The sequence below is a fragment of the Stylophora pistillata genome, chromosome 3 (assembly GCF_964205215.1).
Source record: "Stylophora pistillata chromosome 3, jaStyPist1.2, whole genome shotgun sequence".
NCBI classification, from domain to species: Eukaryota; Metazoa; Cnidaria; class Anthozoa; order Scleractinia; family Pocilloporidae; genus Stylophora; species Stylophora pistillata.
The window spans coordinates 44,621,387-44,642,223 of NC_142521.1; the positions used below are offsets into that span (position 1 = coordinate 44,621,387).

General features: G+C 37.0%; 2 protein-coding genes and 1 long non-coding RNA gene across 4 annotated transcripts in view; 1 reads left to right on the forward strand and 2 right to left on the reverse strand.

The window, feature by feature from the left end:
- LOC111335077 (uncharacterized) overlaps positions 1-20,837 on the reverse strand; it is a 35,650-nt gene that overhangs the window by 14,130 nt on the left and 683 nt on the right. The window lies entirely within an intron of this gene.
- On the reverse strand, positions 393-5,204 carry LOC111335078 (uncharacterized). 2 transcript variants are annotated; one of them, XM_088755278.1, is made up of 2 exons: positions 2,412-5,204; positions 393-1,762 (listed from the first exon to the last, which is right to left on the reverse strand). In XM_088755278.1, the coding sequence occupies exon 1, from the start codon at positions 5,064-5,066 to the stop codon at positions 4,278-4,280; it is 789 nt and encodes a 262-aa protein (XP_088611404.1). In that variant the 5' UTR covers positions 5,067-5,204; the 3' UTR covers positions 393-1,762; positions 2,412-4,277. The 2 variants fall into 2 exon arrangements, with proteins under 2 accessions (XP_088611404.1, XP_088611405.1); XM_088755279.1 differs by having other exon boundaries at positions 1,952-5,204.
- LOC148736325 (uncharacterized) lies at positions 6,012-8,598 on the forward strand. The gene is made up of 2 exons (XR_015999374.1): positions 6,012-6,919; positions 7,002-8,598. It is a non-coding gene; the product is annotated as an uncharacterized LOC148736325 (long non-coding RNA).

Here is a 20,837-nt window from a genome sequence, read left to right on the forward strand (position 1 = left end):
CACCTTGCATAAATGAAAATGATACGATTAATGTTATCGATTTATAAAAATGAACAACAGACTCTTTCAAGTATTCAGTCCTGAACTATCTGGGTAGCAATGTGTTTCCTCCAGAAAAGCTTTGCATATAAATTCCCTTTTCGTCGACCAAGGGTTTCGACAATTTGATGTAAATTTGTGACCTTAATTGTACGAATGACTTTTTTCGACTCTGTTTGAAAACTAGGAAAACAAATATTTAGTGTATCATGTCCCTCTCGTCGCTATCGATAAGAAGGGACGGAATTACTTAACATTTTCTCAACCGATTTCCTTTGTCCCCAGATGAACTGGAAAAGGAAGAACATCATTAAGCTAGCATGATACTAGCGTCAAACCAATCTCACACTTAGTTCATTTACTTGTTTATTTATGTATGATGTGCCTAACAAAAACGGAGTTGTAAAACCTTGAAATAGCTACAGTATGATTAAATGCCATGATACGGTCTTTGTTTTGTTTTGTTTTGTTTTTTTTTTCTATCAAAATGAGATCAAATACACTTGCACAATCCCAAAGTTTGCTCAACACATTTGTGATTGATCACTTAAATTAACTAGTAGACTCCATCCAAAGGAAAACGGTTTAGTAAGTGTTAAATGAAAAGCTTTAAGAAGATTTGTCCGGAACTGATCCTTATCAAACTTGCCTTGCTGTTCTATTATTCGAAAGTATCCCTTGATTTAAAGTTTGACTGATATCAAAATGCATCATACCTGTGATTGTTGTAGGCAGCAAAGAGGAGATCGCTTCTATGTATAGAACATTCTCATTAAACGACTGCATGAACGTTTGATTTGCTTTAGACTGTTTTTCCTCAGTTTTCTATTATCCTATTTACAAGCCTACTTCTTATTTGTAAGGCTCCATGGTCATACCTTTATGTACTGATTTTACTAAAGGGACAAGAAACAAAGAAAACAGACTCAACCAAAACTCAGTGAACATTTACCATCGATTTCGATGATCATATAATGAATATAAAAAAAAAAAATAAATAAATATCAGTCGCCCAGCACTGCTCCATATAGTTTTTCCTCTCTACAAAATCAATAAATGTTTAAACTTAACACAAATATATTTCAATTTGCCGTGAGAGAAACAAAAAATTTCTCACTAACTGAGAAAACTAACACATTCACTCCTTTGTAATTATTGTTGATCTCTGAGCCATTTGGCCAAATCATGCGATTTGTTGTGAAATGCGGCAACCTCATCGTCCAAGTCTTCAACCTGTTCTTTTGTCAGAGGTGTAGTAGGTCTGAATTTTACCACCTTATCCTTCCTTCCTGTTATGTTTGGCAGAGCACTCATGCTTCGGGACCTCTTTAAACTCTCTGTTGCTATAGCCTTCCAATCACCTATAATATGGTTATTCGTCGCTCCATCTCCTTGGTTTATCTTGGGCAATTTGCTTTGATTGAAATTTCTACCATTGCTGAGGCAAAAGTCTTGACGAAACCTCTCGTTGTCCCGGCTGATGAGGAAGCCATCTCTGTCTTGGAGGGAATATATAATTTCTGACTGCGACCTGACGCGGCTTCCGCCGGAATCTAGAGCACAAAACATTTGTGTACCGTCGCATCTCGATCGCAGAAGATCGGTTGAAGGTGGCTGATATTCTTGGCTGAGAACGCGAGACACGTTTTGTTTGTTAAGACGACTATTACTACTTTTTTTCCTGGGCAGGGAATCCTTTACGTTCATCGTACTTGAAACTGAACTGATGAAGACAGACAATTTTAATTACAAGAATTTTTACCCGAAGAACGTTTTGCACTTCAAAGGATTAACCTCGGCAATCTGACGCCAGCTTGTCATCAAAAAATGTCAAAATTTTTGGAATCTCATAATGTTAATCTTAATATTCAGCTAAATTTAATGGAGATGATCATTTCATCCATTTTTATACCTTAAGAGATGATTGATGCAAGACTTCATTCCCATTTGTGTAATTTATGATTTCAAAGCAAAGTAATTTAAAGGAATCCCCATATGATCCTTTCTTCAAGCGAGGTAGGCCGTTTTAAGTTGTGACAACTTTTTTAATCCTAAATGATCGTCTTATGAATTCCGTAATCCGGAAGATATTTGGAGGGATTAGCTTTCAAGTACTGCAAACATATTATCCTCTACGGTCTTTTGTGTCGATTAAAGGAATTGTTAAGAAGGCTCATACAAATCAATTTAATTTACCTTATTCATATTTGAGTTCAATTTAGGACACGAAGTTTTTCGATTAAAGTTCGCGTCTCAGATTTTTGTGTTAATTTTGCAGCATAGTACACCGCTGATCTGATCGCATACATCAGTCCGGCCTTTATAGTTATTAATCTGAAGAGTGACAATACCAGTATGTTAAGTGTACTTACTTTAACTTGGGAAACGTACGTGTAAATTGGGAAGAATTGGAATCGCGCTAAAACAACAATTCAGTTAAAGTTGAAAGGAGCCGACTCTGAGCTTCCAGCCGGGGCACCAGACCTGTTAATGCAGTACCTGTCTTAATGTTCCGCTCATACTATAGAAATTTGACAGTAATTGAGTGCCTCAATTTGTCATGAAATCAGCTTTACTTGAGCGATTATGCACATTTAACTTTTTTAACTTTCCAAGAGCCTTCAATAGTAATGGATTCGCTATTTACTATTTTTCTTTCATAATTTTACATAACCCAAACCTTCCCTCGCGGAAAGCACAACCCTGAGGCTTACAATTAATTCTGTGTTAACGTATTAACAACATAGTGCTTTGTGAGCAGCACTGAATCAATGGAGAAGCCGGTAATTCATTTTAAACCAGACAAATTCCGAAACACTCCAATATCAGCCTCATAGAAATTATCTTTTTTAGTTAACATCAATTTTAATTAGTCGTGGCAAGCGCTTTCTGCGTTTTAATCTTATGAATGCTTGATTAAATTGTTGGCCCGTCGTCGATGCAGTTTCCTTTTACTTCAAAGAAAGCGCTTTGATTAAATACCCTTTAATTCAGTGAGAATTTAATACAACCAACACACCCAGCACACCCACTTTTAGCTTAACTTTTCATAAAAACCTTTAAATAACTCTTATAACAAGTGACAAATGTCAAATCTACCGGAGTGAATATCAGAGTGGTCAGTTAAACAATGCTCATGAAAAAAGTCTTTATACGAAAGTTTTATACTCTATTCCTCCAGGACTTCAATTAGAAAACTGCAAACTCATCGACGGCTTTTTTAGCAAGTTCGATACTTCATTTAATTGCTGGCCATACCGGTTTGAAGCGATCATTACAACCATATAAAACCATTCAACAAGTTCGCCATACAATGGTGAGGAGGTGACGTTGCGGAAGGAACAACATACCTCTTGTTTGTACTCTTATTTGCAAACTCACCGACGGCTTTTTTAGCAAGTTTGATACTTCATGTAATTGCAAGCCATACCGGTTTGAAGCGATCATTTACAACCATATAAAACCATTCAACAAGTTCGCCATACAATGATGAGGAGGTGACGTTGCGGAAGGAACAACATACCTCTTATTTGTAATCGCGATCAAAACAAACTCGTTATCTGTATGACAAATCACCCTTAGGCAAGCGGCAAATTATCAGACTTAGTTTACTTATCAATATTCCTTGCACCTGTGGCACGGTTTCTCTACTACAGGGCGTCAAAACTCACGGTTGTAGCTTTGAAATATCAATACAGCGACCTCCACTGACTGCCCTCAATGGTCAGGTGAGAAAACACTCTCGCCAGAAGTATCACTAAAAGTAGCTGGAAAGATAATTCATACCTACTTGTCTTTCCTTTTAAGATGATTTCAAACAGGAAGTAACAAAGCCCGTGTTTACAGTTAATAAATGTTTTAGATTTCTGTCATGACAACTAAAATGAACATTATTGTTAGTTAGAAAAGCAGCGAATCACTGCGAATTCTTCAGCGGGATTAAAAATGTGCATCATTAAAGCTCTGATACAGTGAGAAATCCACAGGTTGAAAGATCAACGGTATATTTACTTTCTTAGCATTTAAAAGAATAGCTCCCGGGTGGGATGTTTTAATTTGAGTAAATGTACTGTTTAATGATTTAAAACCGATTGAAAAAGATCAGCTGCTAAGTTTAGAATTTTGAAACTAGATTTGTCAACACACTGAAATAAATGCGATGGCAAATGGTTTTGGATGATTTAAAATAATTTTTCGATTTAATACTTACTCTACTATCTAACGCATTTTAACTAACATTAGTTACAGGGTTCACCACTTCTTTGATACAATCTTCGCTCCTTTTCTCGCATTTCAAGTTTGTATTCAATCGCATCACTCAGGCAGCTGTGTTGAACTTTTGGTCGACATAGAAGACGTTGGTTGGATTGTCTTTTCCGTAGTGTTCTATTTGACCAAGATGTTCTAGATTGCTCTTTGGCATCGTCAGCAAAATCCACTCTTCGGGTGTCTTGAATACCTTTTTCTTTTGCTGCATGGCTTAAATTGGCGACTCCGCCGGCCAACACTGTCGCGTAGGATGCGTCAGAGAGCGAGCTAGCAAGCCGTCTTTTCACGAAAGCAGTGTAAGGACCAGGTTTCAACTCCGTTTCTTCGAAAGTTCGATCCCCAGAAGGAGGGATGAGTCCTGAGTCAACAGACAAACTTCTCGTCAAGCATCTTTTTTTCCGTTTATCAAGATATCTATGTATCATTTTCGAACCTCTGAGCCTTTCTGCCAACATCTCGTTCATGTTTCCACGGTTACTCTCACCTGAGCCACCTCCTTGCTTTTGGTTAATGGGAGGAAGAAAGCTGGATTTAAGAATCTTTCTTGTGAGGCTGTTGAATGCGTAGACATCTTCAAGGGATAAGTTTTCAAGAGCGTATTCCAGTTGTTCGTTGCTACGTTTCTTTTGTTGTCTTAAAGCGCTTCGCTCGATGTCTTGAAGTCTTTTTTGCAGTCTCCGTTCTTCAAGACCGTTTTTCTTTGTAGTTTCATCGGCGATTTCGCTCGTCAATGATCGTTTCTTTTCTAAAAAGCTCATTTCTAGCCTTACCGATCGATACTTGTCAAGACTTGAAGAATGCTGTCAATGGCTACGTTTAAAAAGATTCGTGATATTCAAACGCTCTGCTGGTCTGCAAATTTTGATACACACCAGTGACCCGAATTGTAAACACGTCCTTCGTATAGAAAGATAATGCAGTATAAAATTTATGAACTTTTACACTGCGAGACTTGAAATTTTTTTTTTCTCGTTTGAGAAAGTTTTTTTGTTTATTTCGGTTTGAAAGTCCAAAGTATAGTGCAACATTTTGTCAAAATTCACGAAGTTAATTTTTAGGAAGTGATTATCAACAAAGAAAGTCAGCAAAGAACGTCAGATTAGTCAATTTCCAAGCTTGTATCAACACTACCTTTGTTTCAATGAAACTAAATTTTTGATTATGTAACACATCTTTATATTTCTGTTTCGAAGGGACTACATTCCAGTTGCTAAATATAATTCGTGCTTTTCAACTCGTACAAGGTGGGCGCTCGTTCGAAACTTTAACCAAATTGCGCCTAATGCGATCATGCGACAAGGAGGAATAGACACAAAAGCAAATGAACCTTATCACGTCCAAGATCATCAACTTTGCAATCAATCGGTTATTACGCCCTTTCTGAATACGCTTTTGCAAGGGCGCAATTCAGTAATACTCAATTTATTTCTTATAATTCTTCTATCTAAACTATGTAAGTGAAAAGGAATACACAATCATTTAACTACTAAAAAATCTAATAGATACACTTTCCGCCTTCAGTTGACTGACCAAGTACAATCTCTCGAGATTGAATTAACTTCTGCACTGAAATCAAGGTATGATTTATCATCTGTTTTGCTTAGAAAAGGAAATTTCAATACCCATTGGTACAGAGGAATGATTGTTGTCACGATACTTTATAGCATGGGAACTGAAGTACTTGCAGCACCACTGAGGCCAGCGTTTTAGTGGTTAAAGGTATTGAATTGAGTAAAGTACAATATCGAGGTTAAAGCAAGGTCATGAGCTAACATTATTTAATGCCTTTCAGTTTTCAGATAACATTGTCCTTAACAATAGTTTTCTTATCTCTGTGGTCGGTAAGCACGGTCAATATATGCAGCTAAAAATGCGGTTGGTAATTACAACTAAAATTCAAAACTTTTTGGCATCATTAAATCCTATTAAAAATTGCTAATGGTTATGCACCATTCTTAATAACACAATTGTGTGGAAATGTCATATTGTCTATCTTTGATCTAAAAGTCCTATTAATTAAAGTGGTCTACGACCTTTCTTTTCATGCTGTTTTAATTCTAATATTTCAATGCCACCTGTGCTCAAAAACAACCACATTCGTCGCAATCTGTTTCATTAGCTATTATTTTTGGTCAGAGGAAACATATCGACGGTCGACCTAGGACCATGGGAACCAATGAGGTGATAAATATCTGATGGATAATCATTTCGTTCGGAAAGATTATCAATGGTGATTACAGAGCTACCTTATTTCCGGGAGACGAGTGGTGTAAAAGTGGTAAACATTCAGATTGACGCAGTGTCAGCCAAAAGAAAGAACTCTGAGACCTTTCTCGACGACATTGTCTCTAAAGAGTCACGTAGTCAATCTGTTTAATAGCAGCATATTATCAAAAGGATCTAGTCACACTCTATCGTCATCCTACAGGGAAATTCAATTCAAAAAGCCATACAACTATCAGAAGAGTCATGGATGAGACAAAAGTGTTCCAAAATAGAACTAGACAGCGCATTTCCTCGCTTCCAGAAAAGTTTTCTAAGGAAGTCTGCACTTCCGTTGAAAAGATAAGGCACACTTCTGGTGCAGAATTGCCAAGAAACTTTCGAAAAGGTAAGAGACATTCTATTGATTCGCCTTACTGCTCTTCAAGGCGGGACTTAACAGAAGAGTTCGAATTTCTTATAACTGAAAGCTTTGAATTTTACACTGAGCCGCGAGAGGAAGAAGAAGACACAACGAAAGAAACAAACAGTGAAATGGGAACAAGACTAGCTCACTTTCCTGCATTAAAATCGCCAGTGACATGTGATCTTCCCCCATCTAGGAAAACTGCAATTTTCAACAGGATGCACTCCTGGAACGATTACGAGAGAGGGGAATCTAGGCGAACGTCAAACATAGAAAGGCCATGGGTGAAAGAGGAAGGAACTGTTGCATTATCTCCTCCAACGGGTTCGACACCCTCACTTCCAAGAATCAGACGAGTAATGAGAGATTCCGGAAGGTTCTCCTTTCCAATATCAACAGAAAATACAAAAGAACCTCACTCGACCTCCTTTTTATCAAAGGTAAACTTGGTTGAAGGCCGTGAATTGCAAACAGAAGCGGCGCATCCATCGCCTTCGCTCGCGCATGCAAGCTTCACTTAATCCTACCACTAAGCAATCGGACGAACTCACCTTGGATGAAACAGACAATCCAGCAAAGTTATTTGCGAGAGACATGGAAGCTTTTAACTGCAATCGCGCGAATCATATAAGACTTTCTGGAAATGTCAAAACAGATGAAAGCGTCGAAGAAAACGAAAAAGCTCAAGCTCTGAGAACGTATGTGGAGGATGTAACAGCTGATTTCAACGAAGTAGAGACGAAGGCAGCTATGTTACTTGAATGGCTCAGGGATCAATCCAGCATGAACCCGTGAAATACTAAGAACTTACCAATGCCATTTTCTGCCTCTATATTCGGTATTTCGCAAAGTGAATGCTAACAGATTTAATTCAGTTTTCATTGAAATACAAGATACGTCGGAGAGTGTATAAACTGCATAAGAGAACACATCAGCGAGATGGTTAGTTTTGGGTAAAACCCTTTCCCTATTGTATAGGTCCATTAAAGCAGAAGATCGCTTTCAAATACGCATTAATTTTGCCGCGTCACTTCAATGATAAACACTGCCACTTGAAACGTGTCCTCTTTTGATAAACAACGATTTCAGACAAATTGATCATGAATGGGCAGAGGTGGTCTGTCTCAAAGAGATGCCGTTGTACCGTTCAAAGTCCAAAGATTTTTCTTTCCATTTCAGTTTTATGGTTCAACTAGACTGTGATCGGGCGCTTTTTAGGAGCTCACTTCTTAGTCCTTTAAAAAGTTTTGCAGCTTTTAAGTTATAGAATTACTTCGCGTTCATTATTATTTTTACGTAAAGCCTTTTTCAGGGATAGCTTTGTTTGACTTAAACCCTTTTCAATTTGTCTAAAGGAAAAACAGCCACGGCGAGATTACATAAAAGAGTTATTCATGTTTAAAAAAACCAATTTCACCCAGAATCTAGGTATTCCAGCTTCTTTCTTTGGTGATATTCATGGATCCAAAAACTTTATGAATAATCGCGTTTTCATGTTCCGTGATGCACATTTATTCCGAAACAGACTTATTGACCCCTAAGTTGATCAAAAATTCAAAAGAATTTCAATTTGAGAAGACCTCCATCGTACTCTGGCCTCATATGGTATACGAGTATGAATATGGTAGAGGTGAAATAATAAACTTAACTAGAGGCCGCAATGATGTGAAACTGCTATGAACAAAATGAACAAAATAATTCATTCATTATCTTCACACTGCCACACACGCATAAATTATGGCTAACATACATAACTTGTTTTCCTTTTCCCTATCGATCTGTTTATATGGCTTGTCGTATAACACCTGATAATCCGGCGGAAACTTACGGTAGTTATAAAATCCCAAACAACGAGAAAAATTGTTAAAGTTTAGGCAAGACGTCCTAGCGTCATAACAACATAATAAGTGACCTTGAAGGTTAAGAAAAACCACTTAGTAGACCACAAACTTAATAATTTTTCATTATTCTTGCCCCAAGGTATTTATTACGCCGGCCGGCTCGTAAATTGTCGCCGGTAATTTTAAAAATAGCTTGACCCATTTTCATCTTTTTTTTTTACCCTCTTTTGACTGAGTTGAATTTAGGGGAGCTTCAGATAACTCAGCTCATCTCTGTGGCTAACATGAATGATAAGAAGAACAATTGTGTAATTCTTACATCGATGATGTAACGAACAACATAACGTCAATCGCCAAACCGTAAGAGGCTTTTGTACTTTATCCACTTTCTCTTGCAGATCATGCATCGTGACTGTTGATTCACCCATATTCAGTTGATAGAACTATTTCAATTCAACTAAAAAGTACTTACATTGGCTCCCCTCGAGATTTGGCCAACATCTGGGGCCTTCGTTGTCGATACTGCAGCTTCTTTGTTTCTCAATCGCTCACTTCGACAAGCTTTGTCGCAGTGAGTTTTTCCTGTTGCTCAAGAACATCATCTACTAGTTATAGTTATGGTACATTATTTCAGCCCTAGAAAGTAATTAGTTTAAAGATAGTCTTGACCAATGATTCACCACGGGGAATCATTTCAAATGTTCCTTGTTATTGATTTTTCTTATTGCGACTTAGATCTAAAGATAAAGAGTTCTAAATCAATATCTCATAACTAAGTCTCTATTCTCCCTTTGTAATAAACTCTCAAATGCAGTATTCTCAAAGTTCCTGCATATTGTTGGAAGGCGCATGAAAACGCATGAAAATGCGCCACACAGATGCAATAGAGCTATTATGCCAGCTTTCCACCCTGATTGAGGTCCCAAATAGGAAACATTTGCTTGCATGACCTTTCCTAAATACTTGTCTCGGCCTCATAATAGACGGGAATAGCTAAAGAAAAAGATACCTATTAAAACGACTAATTCTTAGTTTCTTAATTATAAAATACCTGGGGTGAATCAAGGCAAGAAAGAAAGAATAATTGGTTTTATTTCAAGAGTCATGATTGAAACATTGATACATTAATTAACATAGTAAATCTGGTGAATCTGTCCAACCAGGCTCCTAAACTAAAATTTCAAAGTTTACGGGTAAAAACCGCAACATTGGTGTGATTTAGCAAGTGATGCTCCAACCCTTTTATTCTCATGAACAGATTAACGTATTTGCTTCTGGAAAAGGTGTAATTCTTCTTTCACCAAAAGTGGAAGGTAGGTTGCGGTGGCAGAATCCAAACCGGGAAAAAAAATAGAAAGTACGTCGAAACGGAGTTTGCAAACGATGTACAGGGAGTTTTGAAGAAAAAGCGACAAAAAAAAAAAAAAAAGAAAAAAAAAAAAGACGGGGATGCGAACAAAATCAGAGCAAACACAAATAGATGAGAAATCATCTCATCCGCGATGGTACAGGAAACAAATTAAAAATTTCGCAGAATTCGCGAATTTGAACATTTTATTTTAGCAATCTTGAGGGGACTACACCTCAATTTCCGGTGCATCACTGATATCAGAAACACTAAGAACAACCACAACAACAGCAACTGTCGACATTTTAAAAATTTCGAAGACAGACACACACCAGCTATTTAAGAAAAACATGCACGCTATGCCAAATTTACCTCAGGGAATCGTTCAAATTGTTCTTTCTTATTAATTTGCTTCATCCCGACTGAGACCTCAAAACAAAGAAATCTAATGACCATCCGCCGAAATTGTTTTGATTTCAATCCTCCAGTTGAAAACCGAAACTTGCCGTTCCCTTGAAGTCTCTGCAAAGTGTTGATATAAGGAAATTGCGCCATATCAATCTTAAACAATTATTGCCTAAGCTTCATTCTTTACCAAGTCTGCAAACTGAACGCAAGTCCTTGTGCGACATTTTTTCAATTATTGCCTTACAATAGATGAAGATAGTGACAGATGGCTGTTACTAATTAGAACGACTAACTTATAAACAATTACGTAATTACTTCATGCCGAAAGCAAATTGAAAGTAAAAGAACAAAGCTGTAATAGGGTGTTGTCGATAAAGACCTCAGTTTGAGTCCAAATTGAAAATTTTCAACTTCACTGAAACTTAGTAAATTCTTTTTTGAGTGACTAAGAGGACTAAAACTTAAACTTGGCCAAGGAATATCCGATCGTGCAAGACTTTAGCGATTCAGCATCAAGAGAGGCTTCACCTTGTATGTTTGGTTAACAGAATAGTTTCTTCCGGAAAAAGAGGCTTAATGCCTCCGTTACCTTCAACTGAAAGGTAAGGGATGGCGACAAAATCTGAGACGGAGGAAAAAAAAATCACACAGCAGATAGTTTATTTATCAAAGGGAGTTTGTTAACCACGAGTTTAACAAGAAACAGATTAGGAAAACACACAAAACAGAAGTAAGCAAAATTAAAACCCGAAGTGATTGGATTCTCTTGCATGTTATGACAGAAAAGACAATAGTCAAATTTTTGTATTAGGAACCTCTCCTGACGTGTTCAAAGAGTAAGGCAAAGACGTAAGTCAATAGTGATTTACCAATTTATTGAAAATGGGGAGAAAGAAAAAGCAACGCTGTTGCTAAAAAAGTTCTTGCGTTAAATGTTATCGAGTTATTATCAAAAAGAGTTAATGGTAAGCGATGGAAAGAATAAGTTTATTCGATCACCTGCTGTTATTCTTTAATATATACGCAACTAAACCAATCATTAGAGTAACAAAGAACTATTTCCCGTGGATCCTATATTTTCCTTATTATTTAGAAAAATTTTTGACGATTGAGGCATCTAGAGGTTCAGTCATACAACCAAATGTAGTTATCTTCCTTTAATTAAAAATTGGTTTTCGTGAAAGTGTTTCCGAACAAAACAGCAGGTTCATCTCAGCAATGTCGAGATACCACAACTTCCCGTCCCCTACCCTGTCAGGCCTGATTATCGAAAAAAAAGATTTTATCATTTCAGATCGATGACGATATAATTCTATTAATCAAAAATTACAAGGCAATGATAGACTTTATCATGATTCATTGTGATATCTCTAACCGCGTCTTATTGATGGTTATCTGTTTTCTTACTATCTGGTATAGTAACGCAGCGAAACGACGAAAAAGCAAGAGCCGTGGCTTTTAGAATTGATTACCAGTAATGTCAAAGATAGGCACGTAACTTTCTAGTATTTATATAAACGAAACAAAAACTCCAGTAAGATATTCGCAGGAGGCTTACCTTGAGGAAAATCGCTTAAAACAATTAAAGCTCTCGTCGCTGAATTCTGCAGATCACGCTGTAAGTCCTTTGTTGCTCTTTTAGAGAAAGGCGAAATAGATTGGCAAATGAATGGTATCCAGAGGGTTCTTTTGTTTCAAATTAATTAGATAGTTCAGCTGTTTATCAATAAGTTAATCAAATTTTTTATCCTTGAGTTGGACAATGAGGTCTTCTTTCACTGTCACGCAGCTCGTTATCGGACCATATTGGTGAGCGTATGTCGTCAAAGAGTATTTAAGAAACAAAAGGTTTTTCGAGGTAAAGAATCATTCCCAGAATAAACGTCCTTAGCGACTATTTGTAAACTCTATGATCTGAGATCCGTGCCCTCTCTAGGGTTAATTAGTCTGTGCGTGACTGATACCATAAATGCGGCCTTATTTTTGAGAAAGGAATGGTTCGCACATGATGAACAGAAATTAGCCCCGTGTTGAGCCAAATGATGGACTTTGGACCCTTTTCTATGTTATTGTTATTTAAGTACTTGCCTTTTATTAACTGCAGCAAATTGTTATTAAAATTCATAGACATCCTATCGTCCCCTGCAAAGAACTTCTATTACTGAAAACTGGACATCAATGAAATGACTCATGGACGAGACAAAACTGCTCCAGATGCGAAGAAGACGGCGTTTTGCCTCACTCCCAGACACGAGATCTTTGCAAGAAATGAGCTCTCCCTTGGACAAGGTAAAGCATGACTCGTCGGATGCAGAACTACACAGAAACCGCTTTTCAACCGGCACAAAACACTCTATCCATTCATGGTACAGCTCCTCCAGGCGCGATATAACAGGTGGCTTTAAATTTCTACCTAAACACAGCTCTAACTTTCACGTTAAGCTGCAGGGAGAAGATTTTACTCCTGAAGAAACAAACAGTAATGTGGCGACAAGACTAGCATATTTTCCTGCACTAAAAAAATCTATGGTAGCAAGTGATATATCCCCTGTCAGGAAAACTACGTGTCTCAAAAGGATGCATGCGTGGAATGACTACGAGGGAAGGGAAATTAGAGGAAGCTCGAACGTAGAGAGGCCTTGGGTAGAAGGAGAAAAGATGATTGCATCCTTTCTTGACCAAGGAACAAAACCTTCATTTACGCAAATCAGACGACCAGTGTCAGTGGATTACAGAAGACTCTCCCTTCCAATCCCATCAGAAAGAACAACAGAACTTTACTCCACCTCCTTTCTATCAAGTGAAAAATTGAGAAAACGTCGTGATTTGGAAACTGAAGCGGCACATTTATACCCTTCGCTTGTCTATTCAGGCTCCATGGGTCGAGCAGATGAACTCGTCTTGCCCGAACCAGGCTCTAGAGCAGCAGAGCTATCTCTAAGAAGCATGGGAACTTTCGACTGTACTCGTGCGAATCAGACAAGCCTTCCTGTAAAAGCCACTTCAAAGGGGAATGTTGAAGAAAATGACAACGCTTCAGCTCTAAGGACGCACGTCGAGACTGCAGACACTGATTTCAATAAAGTAGAAACGAAGGCCGTAAGGTTACTTGAATGGCTCTCAGATCAGTCGGACATCAAATTATGAAGTTCGAAGAACCTTCAATTATCATTTCCTACTTCTCGTATGGGGCATATTGTACTGTGAATTTTCTTATCATTATCATTTGAAGGTAGTGATCAACAGTCATTCAACTTTTACCCAAAATACCAGAATGCGTTCACGATTAACACTGTTTGAATCATAACAAGTATTCCACAACGCATCACCGACGCCAAATTAGCAACGGACAAGAAATTAGAGACTGCAAGGGTTGGGGCGAACCATTCCTTGAAGAATACAGTTTTTATAAAAGGAAAATAATTTGAAATAAGCGATTTGCAAAACCCAACTTAAAATACTGCCTTTTCACAAATGCCTTCCTATTCAGTTTGCAATTGAAGTCGGATAAAGTGAAGGAGGACAAAGGCAGTCTGTTTCAAAGGGAAGCTCGAACTTTTAGTCGAAAGCTTGCGGTATCTGTCTGTAAGATCTCGATAAAGTACAAGTAGGTAGTGACTCGTGCGCTTGGTGTAGGTAATTCACTTTTTGTACTTAAATATTTGCCTTGTATAAAAAATCTGCATATGAGAGGCTGTATGTTACTTTAAAGACCACTATTGACATGGATGACAACTGTTGCATAAATGCACGTGTGTGACTTAGATACCTCTGCTATCTGGAGGAGAAGTATACTATAGGAAAATGTATCAAGTTCCCCTCTTTATCTCAAAATAAACTTACTTAAAAAAGTAGAATTCGAATTCATCCTTTGCTAATAGTCATCAGACCAAAAACTCCATAAATGATCAAAGATTCTCGAAATTTCATGGTCTTTGATACGCCTCAATTCCGAAACCTGCTTTATGACCCTTCAATAATTTAATCTAATTAATATGAGTTGATCACTGACTAAAACGAAAGCTCTCGAATGATAGGGTTCGGAAGAGATAGCGAAAGAGTAAATATGATTAATATAGGTGGTATGAAGTTGTGATGGACATAACCATTGTAGTTATGTATTTAAAGGCATACTTTACCGCTTATTCGTGATTTGAACGAAGATTACTACCTGAAGAGTACCACAGTAAACGTTTGTATCACGGTTTTTTCTTATTGCATTGGGACTTGTATGGACACATTCCCATAGACACCCAGCAAATATAACAAATATACATTTAGATTCCATACGAAAAGATGACAATGTCGGTGACGTTACGTTGAGCAAAGTATCGTAGTATCCTTTATTACATAGGTAAGCTCATTTTGATTATAATTTCAGTTTGTTTTGCTTTGTTTTTGTTTTGTTTGCCATATCTTTCCTTTTTTTTTCCTTTTTTTTTTTTTTTTGGCATCTTTTCTGGCTCTTAGGTATGTAATAAAAAATCCCGTAACTTGTTAGCGAAAGCTACCATCAAGTTGCCTCTTAATGAGATGATTTAAGTGGAGGCCAAGGTTCGACAGTGGTTACAAACGAACTTGTCATGGGTTCCCATTAACCCCGGCTGATATTAAAATTCAGCTACACTTAATTCAACTTATTGATTTCCTGTTCACGGATAGTTAACCGAATCACTTGCCCAACGTCGAGACGTAACAATTTCTTGGAAATTCATAAGAAACCAGTTGTTCATGTTATATATCCTTTGAACTTATTTGCTATATGTTGTAAAATGAAAATCACTGCAAAAGAGTGAGAAAGATAATAAAAACAGTCTTAACATTTCGCGTACGGTGGATTTCGTAATTTTTGCATTATACACGCAGCCTCATTACTTATCGTTAAAAGAAAAGAAGAGAAAGTATTAGTACAGTTTGAAAAGAAATTTAATCCAAACTTATGTTATGGCAACAATTTTGAACAACATTTTCCATTTTTCTTTCTTTTACCTTCGATAGTCTGATTATGTGGGCACAGAGATAGATGTGGGCAGTCGTAATATTTGACTTTTCTTTGTTTCTGCCAAGTTGGAAAATTTGCTGTAGAAATCGACCAAGTAAACTAGAAACTTATATCCGAAGCCAGTCAAAAGTAAATTTGTTGAGATAATGCACAAATTAATTTCAAAGTGACAAAATCAAAAGCAAAAGCAGAGGCGTGAAAGTGTAGTGTTAAGCAGAGGCCTTAAAAAACCTCAAGGGTTAAAATCAAGCATGAAGATCTGAAGAAGTGTCAATCAAACACAACTGTCATGTAAGCTAAATTTGTCCATTTTTTTAATTCGCTACAATACACCTTAGATTTTAAGATAAAGAGTTCAAAATAACAGTAAATAATTATTTCAATTTCTACCCTCCCTTTTGTAAACTGCTGCATGCAGCCTTCTTAGGGTCCTCGGACAGATTAGGGAGGGTACATGAAAACGTTCGCAAATGCACCAATCAATCATCATCTCAGTTTTGCTAAGTGATTGACGTTGCAACTTAGAAGAAACCTTTGTGCATGACGTTTCTACGTTCTTGGCTATACATCACGAAAGACCAAAAAAAGAGATAAAACTTGGCTATACCTCGCAAAAGACCGAGATAGCTAACAATAGGTGAAACGTAAAAAGAACATGTGATTTGCATGATTGTTTTATGCCAAGGGGATAGAATAATTGATTTTATTTATCTTACATAACTTCTTTCGGGTGTTGTTAGCGATAACCTCAGTTTGAGTCCAAATTGAAACATTGATGAATTACTTCTAAAGCAATGTGGACTTGGTGGACCGGGGTCCATTGCTAAAGTTACTGAGTAAAAACCAACATATGAAGAGGCGAGTAAAACTCAGCGACAAGAGTCAGTGAACTTAAATATTACAGAGTGTATCGCTCCGTTTAAACTTTTAAGCAAAAGTTATAAATAGATATATGTGGAAGCCTCCATCTAAAGATAAGATAAATTATCTAATATAGAGGATAGAGATACTCAAGACAGGAGAAAATCAAAAAGGACATATTTTTCTTGAAAGGAATCAGCTAACGGTGTAATATGCATTGTAGACCGAATATACGGACAGAGAAGATATGGGTGTGGAAGGACTAGCAATGGTCCATTTTTTATATGACTCAAAAAGTTCTTTACTATACGCCCAATGCATGTAGAAGAAATACATACGCACCAATCATTCGTTTCTTTGACGCGTAAGCCTCGAAAAGTGGAAAACTTATTACCAGTCATGTTAACTAGGAAGCTTTCTTTATCATAAAGTAATTATGAGGTGGTTCAATTCCTGTGCAAACAAAAATTTAAAAAAAAAACATTATCAACGGCTGTAGCAACAACGATAACATCCTTAAAATTTCCAGTTGAGTTCAACCGTGAAGACCACAATTAATTCCGTGAAAAACAAGCACGCAATGACGAAGTTGCCTCGAGAAATTGTCAAGATTTTTTTTTTAATTTCTGAACTGTTTTCTAAAGAGTTCCAAACTAGTATTGTATAGTTGTGTCAGTTTTTACCCTAGACTGTTTCATATAGTTTGCTCAAAACTCCTGCAACGTGATTAGAAGGCACATCAATTAAAACGCACTGAATTGAGCAATTTAGGTGCCATGTAATTATCAAAACAAATCTGTTTTCCTGATTAAGACCACGAACTAGAAAATAAAAGATACATGAAATTTCTTGAATACTTGACTAGGCCTGAGAAAAGAGGAAGCAGAGCTAACATCGTTAATACTAATTAAAACTACTTACTCATAGAGAATTGCGTGATCATTACAGGCCTAAAAGAAACAATAATTGATTTCATTTGTCCAAGAAAATTTCCATCGTGTCTTGTTAGGGATTGCCTCAACTTCGAACTTTTGAGGACTTTGTTGTTAGGTGGCAAGAATTCAAGTTAGACAAGTAGGGATAGTTAAAGAGGTGAGCAACTAAGTAACTGTGTCTTGAGGAGTTAATGTTAATTTAAATGTTCCACCTCATGTATTCTTTAAAGAAAATCTGTTCCATCAGGAGAAGCCGATGTAATATGTTTGTGGCCTTCAAAAGAAAGGTGGTGGAAAAATCTAAGAGAAAAATAAATTGAAAAATTGCCCTGTCTAACCAAACTCACGTGGCTAGACACATTAGTATACGTTTTAAGGTGAGGTAAAAAACAAATTAGGAAAACACACAAAACAATAAACTGAAGTAGTTAATTTCCTTTGCATGTTATGATAAATAAGACAAAAGTCACATTTTTGCTTGGAAAACCTCTCTTAAAGGTATGCTCATAGAGTCAGGTACAAATGCAAATTGAGCTATTCAACTGGCAGTTTATTTGAAATGGCGAGAAACGTTTTGCTTGCCTCGGAGAAAAATTCATTATACCGCATGACTAGCTCTAGCTCTTACAACAGGCATCATAATAAAGTAATCATAAAACAAAAAATAGTCTCTTCGAGCCACAGCAAACCCGGCCATCAGGGTGGCAATGCACTATGTTTTTCCCGTCAGCATCGTTCTACCGAACTCGCTTGGACTCGGCAAGGACATGAATTGTTCATTGATTTTAATGTTTTCCAATATCATTTTTAAGTTAAGGAAAATGTTTGTTCTTTTAGGGTGCAGTCATGCATTCAAATGTTCGTGGATGCTAACGGTATAATTATACCCCTAGGAAGGATTTGGTAGCTACGGAATGAACCTCTAAGTATTCGACATGAACAATCACGTTGATGTTTTGTTGCAAACTGCTTTTTGACGTTAGCTTAAAAGTAATTTTGCAACACTGCAAAATCTTGTTTTTTGTCTTCTTTTGAACGGTGGAGTTTCGTCAATAAAAACATCAAACACTTTTCAACATTATTAGAGCGATTGCTTGAAGGCGCGAGGTTGAAATTCCGTAAATATTTTATAGTGATGCATGCTCCACCTTAGATAATGACACTCAAAAACTCGATTCATCGTAACGCGAAAGCAAGTTGACAAATAATAACTACAGTCATATCTTTTAGGAAGCAAAGTTTAGAATGAGTCGTCTTGGCTGCAATTCCTCCATTACAAATTTATTTAGACACAAGAACACTGATGAGCTAGGAAAGCTTGTTAAAAAGCGTAGGTGTAATAACTAGATTAGAATATTATATATCTATATAGGAAGTCTGCGTTTCTATTTTTCCGTGTTACATGCAGTGGTACATAAAAGTAGAGTGCAATATATGTTGACCTAGAAAAATACAAAGACTATGCTTTCATCCCTACAAGCTTTTTTCGTTATTGCACACCTATCAGGGGATTTTATAAATGCGTATGCATTAAATTTGCTATGCAAATTCTAAGTTGGGTGTTACAAAGAGTCCACCTCGAAGCTTGATACCACATTTAGCTAAGCCAACATTAATATTTGGAAATGTGGTTGTCACTGGAATAGAAGAGTTCGCTATGGATAAAGCTTGAGGCTAGCAAAGAGTTATGAGCTCTTCTACTGAAACAGTTAACCAAACTTTAAATTGAGCAAATATTTCTGCCCATGTTTGACCATATGTAAATGGCGCAGAAGTAGCCTGCAGGTTTTTGGCACTTTCCACAAAATTTGACTGAGTGCCTCAGTCGTTCGTTGTTCGCTTCATGCCCTAGACCAAATTTAGCATTGCAGAGTCTACAAGAACGGTTAATGGATTAGTATGGCCAATTACACAATTGTTTTACATTGCTCACGACCAAAGATGGTGAACTGATAAGGAAATTTTACTGAAGTAACATTGGTGTTTATTTCGTCGTATCCAATGCCTGTCTACGTGATAAATTTAGTTCAACATGCTTAGCCAGAGATTTTACGAATGCTTCTCATGAAACAATTGTCTTGCTTACGATTAAAAACAACTTTTTTTTCTTTTATGGAGTGTTACCTAAATTTAGACCAATCTAATATCACGTGTCAGATGCAACAAATTAACACTTTTTGTTTAAGTACCATGCTGTTTATTGATAAACTAAACACGAAACTTCTCAATTGCCCAGGTTATGCAATCAACCTTCCCGCGTTATTTCGTGGTATGTGTGATTCACGGTCTTATGTTATCTAATGTCCATATCCGCGCTAATCAATCGACTTCTGCACAAACCAACAGATGACGAAAATTAACCGCGCGCGAGAGAGCATCGCTGGAAACAGGACCTAGCGTCGATAAAGGGAGCTAATATAAGTCAATGAATTAGAATTCACAGTCAAACTCGACCAAAGTCTTATTTTGTTTCATGTTGTCATCAGACAAAGTTGTGCAATTCGAACGAAAACTGGTACCGACGGATAAGGGTAACCCCAATCCTTGATACGGTTATATTAAGTAACATGTGTCATAACAAATAACGACCACATCCTACCTTTGAACCCCTTCAATCATTTTTTTAATTGCTTTCTTAAACATTGTTTGCATTACTGAATTTGATCATCCATTGTTGTCAAATGTCCGTGTCCGCGCCACTCAATCTACTTCTGCACAAACCAACAGATGACGAAAATTAACCGCGCGCGAGAGAGCATTACTGGAAACAGGACCTAGCGTTGATAAAGGGAGCTAATATAAATCAATGAATTAGAATTCACAGTCAAACTCGACCAAAGTCTTATTTTGTTTAATGTTGTCATCAGACAAAGTTGTGCAATTCGAACGAAAACTGGTAGCGACGGTTAAGGGTAACCCCAATCCTTGATACGGTTATATTATGTAACATGTGTCATAACAAATAACGACCATATCCCACCTTTGAACCCCTTCGATCATTTTTTTAATTGGTTTCTTAAACATTGTTTGCATTACTGAATTTGATCATCCATTGTTGTCAAATGTCCGTGTCCGCACTAATCAATTTACTTCTGCACAAACCAACAGATGGCGAAAACTAACAACGCGAGAGAGAGCATTGCTGGAAACAGGACCTAGCGTTCATAAAGGGAGCTAATATAAATCAATGAATTAGAATTCACGTCAAACTTGACCAAAGTCTTATTTTGTTTAATGTTGTCATCAGACAAAGTTGTGCAATTCGAACGAAAACTGGTAGCGACGGATAAGGGTAACCCCAATCCTTGATACGGTCATGTTATGTAACATGTGAGATAACAAATCACGACAACTATTGTCATCACACCTTTGAACCCCTTCAATCATTTTTTTGATTGCTTTCGTAAACATTGTTTGCATTACTGAATTTGATCATCCATTGTATTCTCATAAAGTCCTATCTTCAAAGATCTGCCCTTTCTCTTGGCCACAATATAAGGATTTA